The following is a 23,921-nucleotide window of genomic DNA, read 5'->3' on the forward strand; positions in this document are numbered from 1 at the left end:
TGCCTAGTGGGTTTATTCACTGCTGTTGGAATTATAGGTGGGGGAGGGAAACTTCGGGGCTATAAACCTTTGGCTTGGGATATCTCAAAATACTTGTTATTATCATGAACAATTAAGATAATGTAATGTTCAATACATTGAGGCGGAAAATCAGTGAGAGCAGAAACCTGGCCTTAGCAGGAAAATGAAATTGGAAAGCTGCCAGCCTCTGCATCCTTCTTTGGCAAAGGATTTTTGCTCATCTCAAAGTTAAAAGAAAAAGGAATTGTCCATTTTGTTTAATGAATCAATTAACATTCAGTGTTCATGAATTCAACACTCAAGTTATCTTAGGAGTGTTCTTAGCTCTCAGGTGGGATACTGCGAGTCAGAGTCCCGTTGAGCTTCTGCGGAAGCCGAAGGGGTGGAGATGAGGGTCAAGAACCACTGAGCATGTTTATTTAATGACCCTACCTTCAAGTCCATTATCCCCCACCCCCATATTTAGCAGTATAGATTTAAGACTATAAACAGTACATTGTTGTATATGCCTTATTGACTGTTAACCTATCCAGGCCATTTCATTGTTGTAATAACTTGCTTTCCTGTGTCTCTACCCCTTACATGTTTTTAAGTAGAAAACTTTGTTTTTGCAATTAATGGAAAAAATGCATTTTGGTACTTATGTATTGATAGGGTACTTGTGTGTTTGTGTACGTTTGTGTCCCCGCCGCTCCCACCCCAGCTCCGTATTGGAATGAAACTGCAGAAAAAAAATTGGGAGTCCTGGCAGATGAAATCAACACATTGCAACAGAATAGCAGCAGTAATAGCAGTTCCAGCAGTGCAATGCAGAAAGAAATCACCCTGCCTTCAAGACTCATATATTACATCAACCAAGACTCGGAGAGCCCTTACCATGTTCTTGACACAAAGGCGAGACACCAGCAAAAACATAACAAGGTAGGCAGGGGCTGGGTATGCAAAGTGGCTCCTCTGAAGAGTTGTCCTTTGATTTGATTTTCTGCCATAATCTGATTTTACAAATTTTACTGCAGCATTTTATTAGGAAACCAATTAATATTATGATAGGGGAGAAGCTGAAGGGAATTCACCTGGAATCTACTGGGATAAGGTTGCTGTTTCTCTTTCCTTTCTGACTCTAAACTGGAATTGAAATTTTCTTAAGGCCTTGTAAGTTTAACAGCTGAAATTGGTCCATTTTTCTTGTAGGTGCATTGAACATTGAACAGTAGTTAAACCAATATGTTGATAGTCCTGACTTTTATCTGTGAGGCTTTATGTAAGGGTGCAGTATTCTACCTCCCATGATGAAAACTGCTTTCAGTCTGCACCCAGAAAATTGCTATAAGAAGCTGTTGGGCCATAGATTCCGCATCTACGCTTTAACTTAGAAATCGAGTCATTAAGTTTAAACAACCTCTTTCTTCAGTTAGTCAATACTTTTTTTTTCTTGGTTATGTTTTCAGTAGGTAAATAATAGGACATATTGAAGGATTATGGTGAATATAAACAATTTATATAACTCAGAGACCAGTTCTTTCAAGACTTTATCTGTCTTGTTCATTGTGAGCAGTTGCTTTACTTTGGTTCAGAAAGTGTCACTGATTTTTTCAAAAAAGCATTCAGTGGAAGATGAAGGTGCATAATATCCAAAGAGTTTAAGGGATTTTTTTTTCCTGCTTACTAGTCATTATTTGAGTTAATAATATTTTGGACCCCAAGCAGATTCCCATAATGGGTTATCAGTGCCTTTTTCTTCATTAGCAGCAGAAAATAGAGTTTCTGTGTTAAATATTTTACTTTGGACTTGTCGGGGAGGAAGAAAACTTTCTTCTAGCTTTCTAGGTTCTTCTAGCTGTCCAAATATTAAATTGACATGAGTTAGATTAACAAGAGAAAAAAATGAAATTTACTTTCTTTTTTTTTTTTTTTTTCTTATAAATTTATTTATTTTAGTTGGGGGCTAATTACTTTACAATATTGTAATAGTTTTTGCCATACATTGACATGAATCAGCCATGGGTTTACATGTGTTCCCCTTCCTGGACCCCCCACCCACCTCCCTCCCCATCCCATCCTTCTGGATCATCCCATTGCCCCGGCCCTGAGCCCTTGTCACATGTATCGAACATGGAATGGTGTTCTGTTTCACATATGATAATATACATGTTTCAATGCTATTCTCCCAGAACGTCCAACCCTCACCTTCTCCCTCAGAGTCCATAAAATTGTTCCATGCATCTGTGTCTCTTATTCTGTCTCGCATATAGGGTTATCGTTACCATCTTTCAAATTCCATATATATGCATTAGTATACTGTATTGTTGTTTTTCTTTCTGGCTTACTTCACTCTGTATAATGGGCTCCAGTTTCATCCATCTCAGTAGAACCGATTCAAATGTATTTTTTTTAATGGCTGAGTAATATTCCATTGTGTATATGTACCACAGCTTCCTTATCCATTCGTCTGCTGATGGACATCTAGGTTGCTTCCATGTCCTGGCTATTATAAACAGTGCTGCGATGAACATTGGGGTACACGCGTCTTTTTCAATTCTGGTTTCCTCGGTGTATATGCCCAGCAGTGGGATTGCTGGGTCATATGGCAGTTCTATTCCCAGTTTTTTAAGGAATCTCCACACTGTTCTCCATAGTGGCTGTACTAGTTTGCATTCCCACCAACAGTGTAAGAGGGTTCCCTTTTCTCCACACCCTCTCCAGCATTTATTGCTTGTAGACTTTTGGATAGCAGCCATTCTGACTGCATACATGTGAGGGTCCGAGGCACCTGCATACCTGAGAGGTCAGAGACAGAAAGATAAAATGAGGCATATATACCATCTTAAGGGAGTGGCATAGGACCCTGGGGCTTCCAGGGACAGGAGGCTCATTCATAAGATGATAAAAAGAGTGGATGGTTGGTAATTTGATGTTTGCTGGCCATATAGATGGGGCCACGTAGCTAAAATTTATCTCTGGTAATGAATCTTTTCTGGGAAAAATCCTCAATTTAAATTCTTCTGGGTCATTAAGAGAGGAGCAGTGGCTTCTCTTAAACTTGCAGGGTCTTGATTGCACCTTTAGCTCAAAATAATCCTGATACAAAAGTGACACATTTTTGGGGAAGTGGTTCTGAACGCCTACAGATTATACCTGTTCAGTTGAGAAGAGCAGTTATTTTCTAAACATCTGGAACTTAAGGAAAGTAGATGGTTTGCATCATTACTTTCCTTAGTTTTCTAAAATATAGGTAACAGTATTTATTCCCATTTTCCAAATGGGGAGTTAGACATTTAAGGCCATCAGATGACTTTCCATGACTGTATAAAACCACTGATATAAAATTCAAGGGACCTGAATATTTAATATTTACAGGTCAAGTTTCTGAGAAAATGCTTCCTTCATTTAAGATGTTATTGGAGAAGTTAACTTTGCTTCACGGTGTTGTGAAGTGGCTGCTCCCCACCTTAGCTGAGGTGCAGGGGTCTCTATACTCACAGCCCTTTTCCCAGCTGCTTGTATGTAACTTGATGGATTGACTCCTGGATCTTGTCTACCCATATGTCTTGTTGGTAGGAGGAGTGGGTGAGTCTTCAAGGAAGAAAAAGTTCCTCATGATAAAGACACTGAGGCCAATTTTATGGTTTTCCTACTAATTAATACGATCTTCTGTGGTTTGGTGACAAGTTCTCAAACTCACCAGTGCCTTTTGCATAGGGTGCTGGAGGAACAACAACAACAGAAAGGCCTGAAAGTCTATTTTAAAGAAGTTCTCTTGAGTTGAGATGAAGGAAACTTTAGGGGAACTTTTTATTTTTACAACTCAGGTATTGTTGGCTATGGCTGACTCCTGCCTTCTGGCCTAATGTTATGTGATTGCTTTGTTTGGTGGGACTTGGTTTGACTACAATATATCAGAAGTTTTATGATAATGAGGTTGTTAAAACTTTACCCACCACTCATATAGAGGAATGGGTTTCCCAGATGGCTCTAGTGGTAAAGAACCCACCTACCAATGCAGGAGACGAAGAGATGCAAGTTCGATCCCTGGGTCGGGAAGATCCCTTGGAGGAGGGCATGGCAACCTGCTCCTGTATTCTTGCGTGGAGAATCCCATGGACAGGGGAACTTAGCAGGCTACGTAGGGTCCATAGGGTCACAAAGAGTCAGGACTGAAGCAACTTAGCATGCATGCACTCTCGCACACATGTAGAGGAGTAGATTTCTCACTGTGGAGCACATACTTGCTTTTGGAAGGATGTTACCTCTCTATTTCCACTGCCCTTAGTGGTTGAGTTTCTTCTATCTTCAAAACAAATGTTTAGGCAAAAATTACATTTGAAAGCATTTTTCTCCTTATTAGTTTGACTTAACAAGGATTTGTTGCACTGTTCTCCTGTGCAAAGTAGTATGCTAAAGATTCAGAGATAAGAGATAAGGAGAACAAAGATGAACAAGACATGGTCTGTCTTCCAGGAGATGCAGAAATGAGATCAGCAAGATTCCAAAAAGTGCTCTCGAACAGGTGTAAGCAGTGTTCTTCTGGTATGGTGGTTTCGCTGAAATTTCCCTTTGTGTCCCGTGATTTCCCCTGTGCTTCTGTTTTGAAGCTTCTCTTGAACTCGTTGACAAACAGTGTTCCATATGCTTTCTGCTAGATCTTTGGCTGACTTACCTAATCATAGTGATGGGGGATGCATGTCAATTCAGCAGCTTTCCAAATGCTTCAGTAAGAGAGAAAGTATACAATTTCCTTATTTTTACTTTTATAAAAGAAGTTTGATTTTAATACCTGTATATTTTGCACCTTTTTTTCTCCCCTGATTTCATTGCACTCAAGCACATTTTAATGAATGCCTTAGAAATGCTGAATCACTGTGCCATTCTCCTGGGTCCCTAGATTGGGGGATAGAGGTGGAGAGGGAGACTTCCAGATATAGATTGCAAGGCAGAGTATTTACTTCCTAAATATTCAGAGTTGACCAGGCCCTACTACTTTACAGCTGTGAAAGTTAAAACATTTGTTAACTCTTTCAAAATCAGTGAGTTTAAAAGCAGACTGTGCAAAGCACCGCTGTTAACACTAGTGTTCTTGAAAATCTTAAAAGTTTTCTCTGTCAAAGATTGTTTAGGAATCTTTTTATCTCAGATAGGGCTTTGTGTAACTTACTGTCCAAACTGTGACATTTTTTGAGAGTGAAAATAGGTGCATCTAATAATTATGCCAGGATAATTGGCATAAACCTAGATGGTTCAGGGCGAACTGGAAACTTGGTTACCTCAGACCTAAATAGTAATACTCCTTGATTTTTGGAACTTACTCAAATTCAATTGTTTTTAGAGACAGCGTTATTTTCTGATGATTTATTGTAATTTTTTTCATACTAACTAGGAAGTTAGTTTACCACCATGTGGAAGTCATAGGGTCTGAATTGGAAACATAGTTTTGCTGTGTTATCAAGACTTTTCTTTACTTGTAGAGACTTTTATAAGCATAAATGGAATTTTATGATTAATAAGCACAAGCATTTTATCAACCATCCATTCAGTTTATTGATAAAATATACATTTGAAAAGGAAAAGAATCCATTTAGATAAATTAATTAATTAATTAATTAATAGACAATCCTATGAGATCTGTTTCTGAGAAAGTTAATGAACCTGTGGAGGAAGAAAAATAGTTTTTCTTCTACTTTTCAAGATTCTTGGCTGAGACACACCCTGTAATTAAAGACAGGTTAACAGGAGAAAAATAGAAGTTTAACACCATAACACTATAACATCAATAGTTAATAGTTGTGTTTAATAATGTGTATGTCTTCTGTGTGCATGGGAGAGACCGAAGAAAACTGAGTAACTTTGAAATGGCCCAGCCATCAGCTTAAATAACTGTCCTGCTGAAGACCAGCTATTGGGGACTGGGGAGCCACTGATGGGAGGCTGTCAGGAAAAGGACAGTAAACAAGGGTAAGATTGTAGGCAGATTTAAATTGTTGCCTTTTAAGCTGATTAAGTGTTTCTTGTGGCTTTCAGCATCCTCCTCTTTCTGGTATGGAGAGGGAAACACCTTATAAATAGAGATTTCTTATACATGTAAATGTCTCTTACAAAAGAGTAACTTCTGCTTGGTTTATAGAGCTTCTGTGTCTGCTGTTTCTTAAAAATAACTAGCCTAAAATAATGTTTATGCCAAAGAGGCATATTTTGGGATAGTATGTTCTGCTCCCCTTCAAATCTTTTCCTGAAACTTGCCTTTAGTCAAAATTACTTGCCTTGAATCCTACTTTTTTAGGATTCTTTTCTCTTGCAGTTGGGAAAGGATGGAACAGGTACATTATGGACAATACAGGGTCTGGGGGAAGATGAAAGTCATCTCCTTGGCTCAGTTTTTTGTTACCTTCCCTACTGTGTTGAAAGTGTTAGTTGCTCAGCCATGTCTGACTCCTTGCAACTGTGTGGACTGTAGCCCACCGGGCTCCTCTGTCCTTGGGATTCTCCAGGCAAGAATATTGGAATGGGATGCCATGCTCTTCTCCAGGGGAATCTTCCTAACCCAGGGATCGAACCTGGGTCTTCTGCATTGCAGGCAAATTCTATACTGTCTGAGCCACCAAGTCAGAAATACCCTCTGGAGGAGGGCATGACAGTCCACCCCAGTATTCTTGCCTGGAGAATCCCATGGGCAGAGGAGCCTGGTGGGCTACTGTCCATAGGGTCACAAAGAGTCAGACACTACTAAAGTGCAGTAGCATGCACACACGCAATGACCCTCATTACTGTGTTGAGGGGTTGGAGTTGGTGTATTGAATTAAGAACATACATATTATGACCTGTTCAGTGAGGGGGCTCAAGCCACCCACACGGGTTGGCTAGTAACTCCCTCAGCATCCAAGTTCTCACTTAAGGGAAGTGTAATCAATTAAGTCATTTGGATTGAAAGAACAGTTTCAGTACATCCACACAAAGGAAGTAGAGTCGCAAGATTATTACTTACAGATCCCAGAAAGGGTTGTGGGGCAATGAATGAGAAGGAGGTGGGAAAGGAGAGTCCATTGTCCCAAGTCACCAGTAAACAGAAGATAGAGAGGGTAGCAAGCACCTATCACTTATAAAGTGGTTAAGTCAGAGGTCACTAACTTTTCCCAGGCTTACCTCTAAGTGATTATTACTATTATTATTTAATAATTTTTTTATTTGGCTGCACCAAGTCTTAGCTGAGGCATGCGGGATCTAGTTCCCTGACCAGGAATTGAACTCAGACCCCCTGTGCTTTGAAAGTGCTGAGTCTTGGTCACTAAGTGATTATTTTGAAGGCATCTGTGGAAAGCAAAGAGGGACTTTTGGTGGGAATCCCAAAGTCAAATTTTATCTAAATATCCAGACCCTGGGTGTGAGCAAGATTTTCGTTCCATAAAATGCCCCAGCAATAACTGAGAAAAACAAAAGTTGTTTTTTCATCACATCTATCCCCACCACCCCAGGGTGAATAGAAAAGTTTAAGTGGATTTAGATCTCCATGGTTATTGTTACTGCCTACTCTGCTTCAGGACAAGGCTGGTTCCACTTTTCTTGACCACCCAGAAGCCAGCTGCTCCACTGCTTTGGGTATGGGACAGCAGAAAGAAATACAGTGTCCTCAGAACTGATAGTGTGACAACTACTAGGTTATTTGGTAAAACAGACTTTGGTATTGGCCTCAGTGGCCTTCCCACATTTTCTATGACTACAAAATTGTAATACATAGAATTCAGGCCTGTAATGGTTTTCCTTATAATGCCTGGCATATAATAGGCTGTCAGTAAATATCCGTTGAATGAATTGATGGTTGAACACTCCTGTGTTATAAAGAGTACAGTGCTTTCTGTGAAATTCCATGTTATAATTAAATTGACATTCAAAAGAGCCTGAAGTTACTGTTAAGTATTTTTGGCACTGTGACAGAGCAGCCAGAGACAGAATTTTGGTCTCAAGTTATTAGCACTGCTTAAATTGCACTTACATTACCTAAAATTGTGAGAATACTTGTATTAACAATTCTTAGATTATTCCTATCCCTGTCGCTCACTGTTAATGTGGATAATCATGAGCTGACTGTGTGGGAGATTTTGTCATTGCAACTGGTTAATTCTCAATGGTGAAGCCCAAGGTGTCCACTCATATAGTTTCCAGTCAATCGGACTTACGTCTGTGAGGTGTTCAGTTCCATTTGGTTAATGCCTGTTTTGAATGAGGCCCTGTGCTAGACTCTGGGAAAAGCGAGGAAGAGAACTACTCAGTCCCTCCCTTTGCTCTGACTTGCTGGACATCAGAAACGAGGCAGCTGGTGGTGTGTGTGTGGTTCCTGTCAGAGTATTGCTAATTGTAGGAACAAAGGGCTGCAGGGACTCAGGAAAGTCAGAGAAAACCTCAGACAGGAAGAAACGATGGAGCCGGCCCTGAAGACCAACTAGGAGACAAATTTTCTGGAGATGGAGAGAGGATAGAGGAGGAGAGGGGCCCACAGTCAGCAGCCTTGGCCTTGAGGAGGCAGTGAGGTGAGTGTGAGAAGGGGAAATCCAACTGTGGGAAATTCAAAAGAAACAAGTGTCATTATTACATTCATGTTGTTGTTTAGTTGCTAAGGTGTGTCCAATTTTTGGTGCAACTCCATGGACTGTAGCCCTCCAGGCTTCTCTGTCCATGGGATTTCCCAGACAAGAATACTGAGTGGGTTGCCCTTTCCTTCTCCAGGGGATCTTCCCAACCCAGGTATCAAACTCGCATCTCTTGCATTGGCAGGCGGATTCTTTACTACTGAACCACAAGGGAAGCCCATTACATTCAGAGTCAACTTAAAAAACACTCACTTAATTCCGCCAGAAATCCAGTAATGTGCATGTTTATAGATGCAGCAGTTGAGAATTAGTATTTTTAGAAAGGACAAACAGCTAGTATATGACTGACAGAGTCAGGATTTGAACCCAGGTCTTACCCTTTGCAGAGGCCAGGCTGGAGAGAGACTTGGTTGTACTGGGCATGGCAGGAGGCCAAGGGGAAAGGCTATGAAGACTGTGAAGAGATCAAGGGTTTTGATTTATTTTGTGTCAAATGGTTCAGTCCTGACAAGTCCAGAGGTGAGTGTGTGACTGGTTGAACATTGATTGAAGGCCAGTTCTGGGCTCCTTAGGGAACTTGCCTTCCAGTGGGAGGAGACAGACTATATATACAGTAGCAACAACGGCACAAAGATTTCAGATATTGGCAAGTGCTTGAAGAAGATAAAAAGGCACGTGTGGTAGAGAATCGTGGGTGGAATGGTTGCTCTTGGAGAATTGGAAGATTGGGCCTATGGTCTTGGGTGGGAGTAACCTACCTACTGCGGCTTCTCTTTAGATGGGATGGGTGAGTGCTGTTTCAGTGGCCCCCACCCCATCCTTGCTGCCAAATACTTATGTTTCCTTCTGTTACTTGCCAGGCGCCTGTAGGAGCTTGAGTTTGGACCCTAGTCTTTAATTCTTCTCTCCCACAAAGTCTGGACCATTTTTGATTATTTCACCCTGGTTTGATTTGATGGCCACCATGCTTTCCATGGTAGGACTTCCCAGGTGGCACTAGTGGTAAAGAACCCACCTCCCAAGGTAGGAGATGCAGGTTTGATCCATGGATTGGGAAGATCCCTTAGAGGAGGGCATAGTAACCCACTCCAGTATTCTTGCCTGGAGAATCCCATGGAGAGAGGAGTCTGTGGGCTATGGTCTTTAGGGTTGCAAAGAGTTGGACATGACTGAAGTGACTTGGCATACATGTTTTCCATGGTAAGTCATGCTCTTCAAAGTCTTGCTTCATCCTGTGTCCCTACCTTATATTTTCCACTCTTTCTGTTCCTGATTTGGCTCCTTCCTGATAACTATATAACTACTGTGTCATTCTGTCTTCACTTATTCTCAGCTTTTGTTAACAGATTATAGGCCACTGTTCTCTTTTGTTGTTGTCACTTTTCAGTCTCTCAGTAGTGCCCGACTCTTTGTGACCCCATGGAATGCAGAACGCCAGGCTTCCCTGTCCTTCACCATTTCCTGGAGCTTGCTCAAACTCATGTCCATTGAGTCAGTGATGCCATCCAACCATCTCATCCTCTGTCGTCCCCTTCTCCTCCTGCCTATCTTTCCCAGCATCAGAGTCTTTTCTAATGAGTCAGTTCTTTGCATCAACTGGCCAAAGGACTGGAGCTGCTTCATCTTCAGCATCAGTCCTTTCAGTGAATTTTCAGAGTTGATTTCCTTTAGGATGGACTGGTTGGATCTCCTTGCAGTCCAAGGGACTCTCAAGAGTCTTCTCCAACACCACAGTTCAAAAGCATCAATTCTTTGGTGCTCAGCTTTCTTTACAATCCAACTCTCACATCCATACATGACTACTGGAAAAACCATAGTTTTGATTAGACAGATCTTTGTCAGCCAAGTAACTGTCCTCTCCAAAGCCAGTCATAAAATAACAAGGAGCATTTATTTGCTCATTGGCTTTGCCCAGGGTTGGTGGCATCTCCCAGGCTGAGGGTAAAGTCACACAGGACCAGAGCTGTCCTGGCTGCCTTGCTCATGTTTCTCAGTGGTACCACTGTTTTCTCAGCCACCTGAGAGTGAACCTTGGGAGTCATCGTTGACTCTTTTCTCTCCTTCATCTTCTGTCTATAAGTAGTCACATATTAAGTCTTGACGTTTCTCCCCAAATCCATCCTTGCCTCCTCTTCTGTATTGTGTTCTTGTCATCGCCTCTTGTCTCTCTCTTTCTCTCTCTGTCAATCCATCAGCCCCACTGCTGACAGATTAATCTTCCTGGAACACTTAGTGCATCACATGACTCCTTTTATCCACATGCAGCAAGCGTGATTTCAGCTGATGAATTTTCCTTGTGGGATGAAGACGAGAAAGTGAAGTGCTCTGAAAGAAAGCTGTCGCCCCTGCACCACCCTTCTGAATCCTACATGTTTGCTGGTCTTTTCTCCTTTCAGCATTTCTCCAGGCCTCTTTTAACCCAAAAGTCAGTCCATGGCAGGATTTAATTTTGTCCAGATGATTCCATTCATATCCATCCAAACTCTGGGTCTAGGTACGGAAAACCCTTGTGTGTGTATGTGTGTTAGTTGCACAGTTGTGTCAAACTCTTTGCCACCCCATGGACTGTAGCCCACCAGGCTCCCCTGTCCATGGAGTTCTGCAGGCAAGAATACAGGAGTGGGTAGTGATTCCCTTTTTCAGGGGATCTTCCCAACCCAGGGATCGAACCCAGGTCTTATGCATTGCAGACAGATTCTTTGCAGTCTGAGCCAGAGAATCCTCAAGCGGGCTAGTTATGGAAAACCCTTGTAATCAGTGGCAGTAACTCAAACTGTCAGTAATGTGTCCTTGACTTTTGTTTTAGGTTCAAATACCTAAATTTGCAGGTTAAATTCCTGGTTCAGAAGGTTCTTCCTCTCCATCCATCTTTAAGATCTGAATAATTAATTGCTCCCAGAGAATATGTTTTCAGAATGAAAATATTTTATTCCTTTCAAAAATGTACATAATCATAAGGCTTTATTCAAAGTATTCAGTTCACAAATGACGTGGGTATCTGTAGCTTTATGGAAACCTCATTCACTCACAGTACACAGAGCCTCTTAATTTTGCAATTTTACAGAGGAGCTTTTGTGTTTAGAATTTATATAAATTCAGTACCGGATTTAAATCAAATCCGGTACTAGGAATTCTATTATGAAAGGGTGGGTTCAGTTATCATATTTTAGTTAGAATAATGAGAGTTAAAAACAATTACATTGATTCACAGCAAATCAAGATCCAGTTTTTGTGTCTCAAGAGGAAATGAGAGGCATGTCCTCTGTCATTGGTTACCAAGTACGGACAGAGCCGGACTGGGAATTATGTTCCAGATGAGGTTTTGTAATACAGGTGTCTTCTCTGGCTCAAGAGTCGACAGAGGTTACTTTCCTCATCTGGAACATTACAGATTAATGAATTCAAGATCTGTGTTCAAATCTATTGTGATAAATATTTGTCAATGAGAACTACCTCAGTGCTAAATGTTCTCAAAGCGTTCTATTTAGACGTAGAATGGATAGAAATTCAAGTATCTCTTCTACTGATAGACATGAATTACAGAGAGTTAAGTTAAACAAACCAATGAACAGAGAAATATAAATGGGACCCCATAACCAGTGACCGTATTGCCCTTTAGCTTTGATCTGTTATTATATAGCTGGGGACATTCATCTCTTTTTTATTTGCGCGGCAGTGTCCACATGAGGGAGTCATTCTGGCATGTTTTAAACCCTCTGTGGATAGGAAGAACAAGATAATCACACACTCCTAGATCATCTCCTTCTGCCCTCAGTGGGGCTAAAGATTAAGTGTATGAGTCAAATCTAAGCATAACTAAAGACATATCATACAAAACAGTCCAGAGCCATGAAGACATTTGATTTTTGAGCATCTGCTTGAATTCCAGTAACTGTTCCAGTGCTGCTGCTGCTGCTGCTGCTTTTTTTTAACTGTGGATGTTCAGGAATTTGCTGTATCAAGTTGTAGTCTGTATCACTTAGCTGGGTGCTTTGTGTTGTCTTTTGATTGTTAACAGACCTGCTAATACCATAATACTATAATATCAATAGTTAATATTTGTGTTGCAGATGGGCTCCGTTAATAATATAAACCAGTCAACATTTAGATCATTCTTCCCACCTGCATGTGCCTCCTTGCTCTTTACTTTTTCAGCATTAAATCAACCTGCACTCACTCTGAAGTACACTGGTAGTAACACATATAATACTCATTTTGCAGTGAACCTGAACAGTTTTATTGAGGCATTTTCATATCTATAATCTCACATGGCCCTCAGAGCAATAACACAAGTTTGTTTTTTGTTGTTTTTTTTTTTACTAAATGGTTATTATTTCTGTGCTCTAGATGAGAAAACTGAATCCAAAGAGGCCAGATCAGTTACTCTAGGTCTTGAATTATTGGCATGACGAGAATGATCAGAACCTTGGTCTGTAGGCTTTTAGGCCCTTGTTCTCTTATCTTAGTACATCTGGAGTTTGGGTTTGACTAAGGAAGTTTATAACCTTTTTAGACACCTTTCATCTCAATAATAAGGGCCTATGAACCAGGGCTTCCCTGGTGGCTCAGATGGTAAAGAATCCACCTGCAATGCAGGAGATCTGGGTTTGGTCCCTGGATTGGGCAGATCCCCTGGAGAAGGGAATGGCAACTCATTCCAGTATTCTTGCCTGGAGAATCCCCATGGGCAGAGGAGCCTGGCAGCTACAGTCCATAGGGTGGCAAAGAGTCGGACACGATTGAGCAACTGAGCACAGCATAGCGCAGCACAGCACATGAACTAATCACACACCAAGGGTTTACAACCACATACACCTCCCCTGGTCTTCCTCTGCAGCCAGTTGGTTTTCTTGACATTTTTTTTTTTTCCTGAATAAACTCCAGATAAATAATCTTGTTGAAAATGCTGCCATTTTAATAGTATTTTGTTTATCTGCTTACCTTTGCTTACTGATCTTCCTTAATTTCTTTATTCCTCTATCAGATTCTCCTTCTGCCTTCTTTACTGAACAAGGGAGTTCTTGTTGGGTGTTTCCAAATCACATGTCGGACATTTGACTGTTCTATGAGAGCCTTTTATTTTTTAATATTTTAAAATATTTTCTAATATAGTAGTATGCATGCAGCCTGAAGAAACAGGTCTTCATAGAGAGCTGAATTTACTAAGAACTGGTTAATTTGCCTTCTTTTCCCAATTAGTACCCAATTTAAACGTTTTGCTGGTGTGTGATAACCAGTGTTTCCACACAGACATGATATTTCAGTCCTAAGCAGGGAAATTGGCATTATAATGATCCAGTTTAGGTATTTATTTGTGGGATAAATATGATTCACACTAGGCTGTTTAGAGTGTCAGATATTATTTGACTTATCTTAAACTCCTTTCCCACATAGCAGGGGAAGAATAGTTGGGTAGTCAGGGGTCAGAGGGTCTCTCAGATCTGCTAATACCAGCTATTTAGACTTGGGCAAGTTGCTTAGCCTTTCTAAGCTCTAGATTTTTTTTTTTTTTTTTTTTGTCAATAACATGGACTTAATAATAGTACCCACCCCAGAGGCTATGCTTGGTCAAAATGGTACCACCCACGTAAAGTGGTTTGCACAGTGCCAGGCATGTAGGAAGTACTCAGTAAATGTTATCTGTTAATTACTGACTAGGGAATCCAAGCTGTGCTCTTTTATGGACAAACAGTTGTTTTATTAGAAAAGAAGGTTTAGGAGTAATTGTGAGGACATTTGTGGGAAGGGTGATTCTCTGAGTCTTCCTGATTTTATGGTTGCTGGTGAGCTCAACTGATCCACCTCAGATGAGACTAGAGTATTTATGCAAGAATAAATACTCACAGGGGGCTTCCCAGGTGGTGCAGTTGGTAAGGAATCCACCTGCCAATGCAGGAGACATAGGAGACTCGGGTTTGATCCCTGGGTTGGGAAGATTCCCTGGAGAAGGAAATGGTAACCCACTTCCTGTATTCTTGCCAGAGAAATCCCATGGACAGAGGAGCCTGGTGGGCTGCAGTCCATGGGATCACAAAGAGTTGGACATGACTGAGCATGCATGTGCTATCACTAAGTACTCAAGGATGTGATATGATGCCTTGGAGGTTGCCACCCTCTAAACTGCAGTGTGTCTACATGGTGTTTATAGTCTGGCAGATAGAAGAACTTTCCCTGAACCTTGGCAGTGATTAGTACACTCCAAGGCAGGCTTGGAATCAAGCATTTTGACACAGTTTTTAAGGTGAACTGTTTTCTATGTCTAGTTGTGTGTTTATGTGTGCATGCCCAGTTGCTCAGTCATGTCTGACTCTTTGCGATCCCATGGACTGTAGCCTGCCAGGCTCTTCTATCCATGGGATTTCCCAGGCAATAATACTGGAGTGGGTTGCCATTTCCTTCCCCAGCAGATCTTCCAGACTCAGGGATGGAACCTGCTCCTCCTGTGTCTCCTGCATTGGCAGGTGGATTCTTTATCACTGAGCCACCTGGAATCCCTAATTATGTGTCTATATATCTATGTATGGCTCAGGGGGTAAATGACCTGCCTGCCCATGCAGGAGACACAGGAGGTGCAGGTTCGATCCCTGAGTCAGGAAGATCCCACGGATGAGGAAATGGCAACTTGCTCCAATATTCTTGTCTGAAAAGTCCCATGGACAGAGGAGCCTGGCAGGCTTGAGTCCAAAGGGTCACAAAGAGTCGGACATGCCTGAACGACTAAACACAAAAACAACATCTATGTAATTGTCAAAGTTATAGATATGGTGTGGCACTAAACACGATATATAACACACATTCGTATGATAATTTCCCTAGAACTGTTCCTATTGGACATTCACCCTTCTCTCCTCTCCCAAATTCCCCAAACAAAACAAAACCCAAGAAATATTTTCATCTGCGATTGATAGTTTTCTGGCTTTGGAAAGGAATGTCAACAGTCATAAAATCATAGAAGATAGAATAGTATGTAGTCCTCATAGCCAGAAACATTTAACAGGGTAAAAATATTAGAAATACAATTCTGTTTTTGTTTGGACCCTGCGATATTATTGAACATGTTATGACCAAGAAGTGAAATTTTGGGCTTTGCCTTTTAACTGCCTTAACCAAGTGGAGTTCATACACTGACTCCCCTTCTCTTATAAATCATGGCTAAAAATACTTAGTGAACTCTTGTTAATCACTATGGTCTGCCTTGTACAATGTAATGGACTTTCATCTCTGTAGAATGTTCAGACCATAGTTAGAAGCATTTATCACTGCTGGGCAGCATAAAAGCAATTACTTGTTCCCTTCAGAACCAGTGGGGCACTGGGATGATGCTGTCTTGTTATTTTTGGCTTTGCAGTGGTGCATACAACGTATTTTTTTTGGAAATAGTTAACTATTATTGCTTCCTTTCTAATGAAATATGTCTATATTTTTCTTTTTATTCTTTTATTTGGGACATTAATCCTTTTAAGATCTGTGGATGCACTTTGGGATTATTTCTCAGATAGTATATTTATAAACTATCCTGTCTGTTTATCAGATCTTATGTTGTTTTTCCATTTTAGTTTTCAGGAATTCCTGGTTTTCCCCTGACGTGTTTTAACACCCCAGTGTGTTAAACGTTTAGGAACTTCTTTGATTTATTTCTGCCATACACTTGTTTGTCATGTAACATTCAAGAATTTTAGTTCTTTCACAAACATCATCATCTTCCTTAATACCCAGACTACATTTCCAGCTATTTATTTCATATCTCCACTTGGATATCTAAAAGATGACTCAAACTTAACATGTTCGAAGAAGAACTTTTGCTTCTAATATCTCCTACCCCATTCTGCCCCTTCCACGTTCTTATTTGAGTAAATGGAAAATCATCCTTCCAACTAAGCCCTAGAGCCTTTAACCTTCTTTTAAACATAACCTCAAGCCATCAGATCTTGTTGGTTCTCTTGTCAGGGCTATTTAGAATCTGACCATTTCTCATTGGCTCCACTGATGCCAACCTGGTCTAATCTACCATTACCTTGTATTATTAAAATATCTTCCTACCTCTTAATCCCTACTTTGGTCCAGTTCCTGTCAGTCTGGCTCCAGTCTGTTTTACACACTTCAGGCAAAGTGATTCTTTTCAATCTAATTGGGATCGTGTCACTCTTCAGCTCAGTAACCTGCAAAGGCTTCCCATCTGGCTGAGAGTGACTTTTTATCTCTCTCAATCATAAAGTAGTCACTGCTAGTAGGAAGTTTTGTATATGTTTTATATACACAGCTTCAGCTCAGGTCAGTCACTCAGTTGTGTCTGCCTCTTTGTGACCCCATGGACTGCAGCACGCCAGGCTTCCCTGTCCATCACCAACTCCTGGAGCTTGCTCAAACTCAAGTCTGTTTAGTCGGTGATGCCATCCAACCACCTCATCCTCTGTCGTCCCCTTCTCCTCCCGCCTTCAATCTTTCCCAGCATCAGGGTCCTTTCCAGTGAGTCAGTTCTTCAGGTCAAGTGGCCAAAGTATTGGAGCTTCAGCATCAGTCCTTCCAGTGAATACTCAGGACTGATTTCCTTTAGGATTGGCTGGTTCGATCTCCTTGCAGTCCAAGGGACTCTCAAGAGTCTTCTCTAACACCACAGTTTGAAAGCATCAATTCTTTGGCGCTCAGCTTTCTTTGTGGTCCAACTCTGACATCCATACATGACTCCTGGAAAAACCATAGCTTTGACTAGACAGACCTTTGTCGGTATAGTAATGTCTCTGCTTTTTAATATGCTGTCTAGGTTGTCATAGCTTTTCTTCCAAGGAGCAAGCGTCTTTTAATTTCATGGCTGTAGTCACCATATGCAGTCATTTTGGAGCCCAAGAAAATAAAGTCTGTCACTGTTTCCATTGTTTCCCCATCTATTTGCCATGAAGTGATGGGACCAGATGCCATGATCTTCATATCTTGAATGTTGAGTTTCAAGCCAGCTTTTTCACTCCCCTCTTTCACCTTCATCAAGAGGCTCTTTGGTTCCTCTTCGCTTTCTGCCCTAAAGGTGGTGTCATCTGCTTATCTGAGATCATTGATATTTCTCCTGGCAATCTTGATTCCGCTTGTGCTTCATCCAGCTCGGCATTTCACATGATGTACTATGCATATAAGTTAAATAAGCAACGACAATATACTGCCTTGATATACTCCTTTCCCAGTTTGGAACAAAGCTTAGAAGATTGCTAATTTGTAAACATCACGTTCACTCATGGTTTACAAATATTATAATAAGCAGATTTACCTACTTTGTCCAATTCACATTTTAATTAAAAATTTTTGATTTTTCTGTTTTCAAGCCATAGATCAAGCAATTAAAATGGAGCCTTTTTTGTTATAACAATACAAAGCAAGAATAACACCAAAATATATTTATTGACCTTGTGACAAGTTCAAGATTACCTTGTACTGTTTAAAAATGCTTTTGATGTGTCAGTGGCTTTCAGAAGATTATACTGTATTATTTACTGCAAAAAGATAGATGGTGCTTCTGAGATCAGCAAACAATGGGCTGAATGAGAGAAGGGTTATTGCTGTAGTAATGAGTGTCACAGTTTTTATTTCCATGAAGAGCAGTGCTTTCTTTAATGGTTGGGGAGATTGCTTGAGGCCAAAGAAGAGGAGCTTCATTGTGAGGTCAGGAGTCTTCACAGAATTTTTGAAGGGGACTCTTAATATCAGAGCTAAAGGAAGTGGATTGTACTGTAACCATTGGACTTCCTGAGGAGTGGATGATCACAGAAAGGTGGGTATCAGCTGAAGCTCTTGAGAAGAAAATTGCTCAAAAGAAGTATTTGGAGATGTTTGCTGGAAACTGAGATTTGCTAATTGCTAGATGAATAAAACAAATGGAGAGTAATGTTTAAGAGAAAGAAAAAGGAGTAGTTCTGTTTTTGCAAGTTAAACTTCTTTATAGTTGCAAAGTAGATATAAACTTTACCCTTTTAACCATTTAAGTGTACATTCTGTGGTACTAAGAAGGAAATGGCAACCCACTCCAATATTCTTGCTTGGAATATCCCATGGACAGAGGAGCCTGGTGGGCTACAGTCCATGGGACCTCAAAGAGTCGGACGTGACTGAGTGACTGAACACACAAGTTTTATTGTGCAACTATCACCATCATCCATCTCCATAATGTTTTTCATCTTCTCCAGCTGAAGCTCTATAAATATTTATTCCCTGTTCCTCCCTCACCCTGGCCTCTGGCAACTAGAATCTTACTTTTTATCTCTGTGAATCTGTTTTAGATACCTAATATAACTAGAATCATAAAGTATTTGTCTTTTTTGTAACTGGCTTATATCACTTAGCATAATGTCTTCAGGGTTCATCCCTATTGTAGCATGTATTGGAATTTCTGTTCTCTTTAAGGATGATTAATATTCCATTATAGACCCAGATTTGATCCCTGGGTTGGGAAGATCCCCTGGAGTAGAGAATGGCTACCCACTCCAGTATTCTTGTCTGGAAAATTCTATGAATATAGGAGCCTGGCAGGCTATAGTCCATGGGGTTGCAAAGAGTTGGACATGACTAAGTGACTAACACTTTCACCTTTTTCATACACACACACACACACACCACATTTTGTTTATTCATTAATTTGCTAAAAGATACTTGGACTGTTCTACCTTTAGCTAATGTGAATAGTGCTGCTGTGAACATGGATGTAGAAATATCTGAGTCTCTGTGTTCATTTCTTTTGGGTATATACCCAGAAGTGGAATTTCTAGGTCATATGGTAGTTCTGTTTTTAATTTTTTGAGGAATTGCTATAACATTTTCCAAAGCAGCGTCATTATTTACATTCCCACCAGCAATTCACAAGTATTCCAGTTTCTCCACGCCCACGTCAAAACTTGTTTTCTATTGTTGTTGTTGTGTGAATGACAGCCATCCTAATTCGTGTGAAGTAGAATCTGATTATGGTTTTGATTTACATTTTTCTGATGGTTAGTAATGTTGAACACCTTTTCATTTGCTTATTGACCATTTGTATATTTTTCTTGGTGACATGACTATTTATTCCTTTGCCTATCTTAAAATTGAGTTGTTTGTTTTCTAGTTGAGTTGTAGGAGTTCTTTACATATTCTGGGTTATCAATCGCTACCAGACATATTTTTCTCATATTCCATGAGCTGATTTTTTTACTCTTAAAATTTAGTTCTTAATTTTAATGAAGTTCAACTTTTCTGTTTTTTCTTTTGTTGCCTGTGCTTTTGGTTTCATAGCCAAGAAACCACTGCAAAACCCAATGTCATTAAGCTTTACCCCTATATTTTCTTCTAAGAGTTTTATGGCTTATGGTTAAGCGTTCAATTCATTTTTAATTAATTTTTGTGTATCGTATAAGTTAAGGATCCAGCTTCAGTGTTTTGCATCTGGTTATTAAGTTTTTTTTTTCCATCACCGTTTATTGAAAAGACTGTCATTTCCCTATTGAATGGCCTTGGCATTCTCATTGAAAGTCATTTGACAAGGATTTATTTCTGGGCTCTTTAGTCCATTGGTCTGTATGTCTGTCTTTCTATCAGTATCATATTTTTTTGATTACTGTTGTTGTTGTTCAGTTGCTAAGTTGTGTCCAACTCTTTGCGATCCCTTGAATTGCAGCATGCCAGGCTTCCTTGTCCTTCACTATCTCAGGAACTATCAGACTTTCAGCTTTGTTCTTTTTCAAGACTGCTTTGACTGTTCAGAGTCCCTTGAGATTCCATATGAATTTTAGGATAGATTTTTTAATTTGTGCAAAAAATATCATTGGAATTTTAATAAGGATTGCACTGAATCTGTAAATTGCTTTGGGTGGTATTGATATCTCAACAGTATTATGTTTTCTAATCCATGAATATGAGATGTCTTTCTATTAATTTGTGTTTTATTTAGTTTCTTTTTTATCAGTGTTTTAGTGTTCAGAGTCCAAGTCTTTCACCTGCTTGGTTAAGTTTATTCCTAAGTACTTATTCTTTTTGATGCTATTGTAAATAGAATTGTTCACATAATTTCCTTTTAAGATTTTGCATTGTTAGTATATAAAAATGAATCTAAGTTTTGTGTGTTGATTTTTGTATTAACTTTGCTGAATTCATTAATTAGTTCTAATAAGGTTTTTTCCTTTATTATGTTTTAATTTATTTATTTTAATTGAAGGCTAATTACTTTACAATATTGTGGTGGTTTTTGCCATACATTGACATGAATCAGCCATGGGTGTACATGTGTCCCTGACCCTGAACCCCCCTCCCACCTCTCTCCCCATCCCATCCCTCTGGGTTGACCCAGTGCACCGGCTTTGAGTGCCCTGTTTCATGCATCGAACTTGGGCTGGTCATCTATTTCACATTTGGTTCAATGCTATTCTCTCAAATCATCCTATCCTCGCCTTCTCCCACAGAGTCCAAAAGTCTGTTCTTTACATCTGTGTCTCTTTTGCTGTCTTGCATGTAGGGTCGTTGTTACCATCTTTCTAAATTCCATATATATGCGTTAATATACGGTATGGTGTTTTTCTTTCTGACTTACTTCACTCTATATAATAGGCTCCAGTTTCATCCACCTCATTAGAACTGACTCAAATGTGTTCTTTTTTATAGCTGAGTAATATTCCATTGTGCATATGTATCACAACTTTCTTATCCATTTGTCTGCCGATGGACATCTTGGTTGCTTCCATGTCCTAGCTATTGTAAACAGTGCTGCAGTGAACATTGGGGTACATGTACCTCTTTCAGTTCTGGTTTTCTTGGTGTGTACGTGCAGTGGTGGGATTGCTGGGTCATATGGCAGTTCTATTTCTAGTTTTTTAAGGAATCTCTGCACTGTTCTCCATAGTGGTTGTGCTAGTTTTCATTCCCACCAACAGTGTAAGGGGATTCTCTTTTCTTTACACCCTTTCCAGCATTTACTGTTTGTAGACTTTTTGATGGCAGCCATTCTGATTGGCGTGAGATGGTACCCCATTGTGGTTTTGATTTGTCTTTCTCTGATAATGAGTGATGTTGAGCATCTTTTCATGTGTTTGTTAGCCATCTGTATGTCTTCTTTGGAGACACGACTGACTGAACTGAACTGATGATCTACAAACAATGATAATTTTATATCTTTTCCCCTTAGTTTTCATGAAAGGCAACGAAATTTGTTTGTTTTTCTTGTCTAAGTGTTCTGGCTAGGAATTCCAGTACTATGTTGAATGGAAGTGGCAAAAAGTGGCATGTTTGTCTTATTCCTGATCTTAGAGAAAAAAGCTTCCATAAAGTGTGATGTTAGCTGTGGATTTTTCTTACGTAGCCTTTATTATGTTGAGATAGTTTCTTTCTAATGCATGTTTTATCTCCCAGGTTTCTTTAAAAGGGATACCAGAATATGTATGAGTAGAATAATGAATTGGTTGCATATCAGGTGGGCAGTTTTAGACAGTTCACTTACCTCTCTGGATTTAACTTTCTCATTTCAAAAATAAGGAGATTGGGTTAGATGAGGAATCTCAAACTTTTGTGTGCACTGGAACTTCCTGGGGTAAGTTGTTGAAAACATTTTGAGTTAGTAGTTCTATATGGGGTCTGCTGGTTTGCATTTTTATGTCTCAGGCTATTTTGATGTGGGTGTGTTTGCTCTCTGCAGTCCTTTATCAATTCTAAAATTCTGTGAAGTTTTCTTCATTGAGAGGTGACTGGGTATTCCTAAGAGGTACTGAAACACTGAGATTGGTGGTTGAGTTAGGGATTGTTCATTATTCCAAACAAGGTCTGTGTTTGTGGAGTAGTTGCTTCCTGAGTTTCTGTCATGTTGGAAAAAGACAAGGAATTATAAAATGTGCAATCATGGTTTGAAAGTGTGAGAATAGCTGGCTCCAGAAGTAGTTGGTGATTCAGGAAGGAAGAACTTTTGGAAAATGGAGGCAGAAGAGGGCCTAAGGAACAATTTTCCACAAAGAGACTGCTAGTGAGGTCACAGTGCCCTTTGGTTTATCAGCAAGAAGTCCTTGGTGGAACAGTTTCTAGTAGGGGAATTCCAAAGAGGAGTGCTGGGAATCAGAGGAAAAAAATGTTGCAATAGGTGAAAAACTGATGACCCATTTACATATATAAACATGCACATCCTCATGGGCAAAATTTGTGTAAATATTTGTGCAAAGTTAGTAACTGCTCTACTGTATTTATTTATTTAGTCTAAGAATTCAGAGTTCATTAAAAAAATGAAATGAAAAGTCTCTCTCCCATAATTCCCCAAAGGCTGTTAAATTTTTATTTTTAGTTTTCTTAATGTTAAATAATTTATCTCTGCACTATTTTTAGACCCATCAAAAGACATTATCTTTTGTCTGCCTGTTATGAAATGTGAAGAATCTATTGCACTGTGTTGTGCATCTTCCTTTCTTTCCTCTACCTCTTGATTTTTATTTCTTACATTTCAAATTTTCTGGTAGTGTTAGCAGGAATGTACAGTTAAAACAGACTTGGAGAGGGAGGGCATAGGTTTAGAATTATGTGGTAAGTTGCTGTCTTCTGCCTCTGGGGAGAACCAGGAAGGTCAGCTCAACTACATGTACCTTCCTTTGATGAACTGCTAACAGCTGCTGCTCAGCATATGAGGCTTTGGAAGGCTGATGGTAAGGGATGGAGAGAAATGTTGTGGAGGAAAAAAGTTGCATTTTTTCTTCTCCATTATTTTTTAAAGGTGAGAAGGGACCAGAAGATGAAGTGCCTATTAGAATTTTGTTCTGGTTATAATGGCTAACCACTGATGGGTTTTAAACAAGGAAATAACATTACCTGACTTATATTATAAGATGATCCTTCTAGCAATTTATGGATGGGCTGTGGAGGGATAAGAGTTGCAGCAAGGGGATCAGTTGGGAGATGCTCACAGTTGTCCAGGGTCGAGTCTATGTGGCCCTGCACAAAAATGGTAGCAGAGGAATTAAAAGAAAGTAGTTCAGAGAAGGCAGAGAGCCAAAGAATTGTTGCTTCTGAACTGTGGTGTTGGAGAAGACTCTTGAGGGTCCCTTGGAAAGCAAGGAGGTCAAACAAGTCAATCTTAAAGGAAATCAACCCTGAATACTCTTTGGAAGGACTGATGCTGAAGCTGAAGCTGCAGTACTTTGGCCACCTGATGCGAACAGCTGACTCACTGGCAAAGACCTTAATGCTGGGAAAGATTGAAGACAGAAGGAGAAGAGGGACAGAGGATGAAATGGTTGGATGGCATCACTGATTCAATGGACACGACCTTGGGCAAACTCCGGGAGATGGTGAGGGACAGAGAAGCCTGGTGTGCTGCAGTCCATGGGGTTGCGAAGAGGTTACTGA

At 40.1% G+C, this 23,921-nt stretch overlaps 1 protein-coding gene across 5 annotated transcripts in view; it reads left to right on the plus strand.

Annotated features, from left to right (window-relative positions):
* Positions 1-23,921, plus strand: part of ADAM23 (ADAM metallopeptidase domain 23) — a 206,878-nt gene that overhangs the window by 1,940 nt on the left and 181,017 nt on the right. For all 5 annotated transcript variants that reach the window (XM_081577941.1, XM_081577944.1, XM_081577945.1 and 2 more), the window contains exon 2: positions 725-942. In XM_081577941.1, the coding sequence (XP_081434067.1) occupies positions 725-942 (218 nt within the window). The remainder of the gene's footprint in view (positions 1-724; positions 943-23,921) is intronic.

This window comes from Giraffa tippelskirchi, chromosome 3 (genome assembly GCF_054371585.1).
Source record: "Giraffa tippelskirchi isolate mGirTip1 chromosome 3, T2T-mGirTip1v1.2.pri, whole genome shotgun sequence".
NCBI classification, from domain to species: Eukaryota; Metazoa; Chordata; class Mammalia; order Artiodactyla; family Giraffidae; genus Giraffa; species Giraffa tippelskirchi.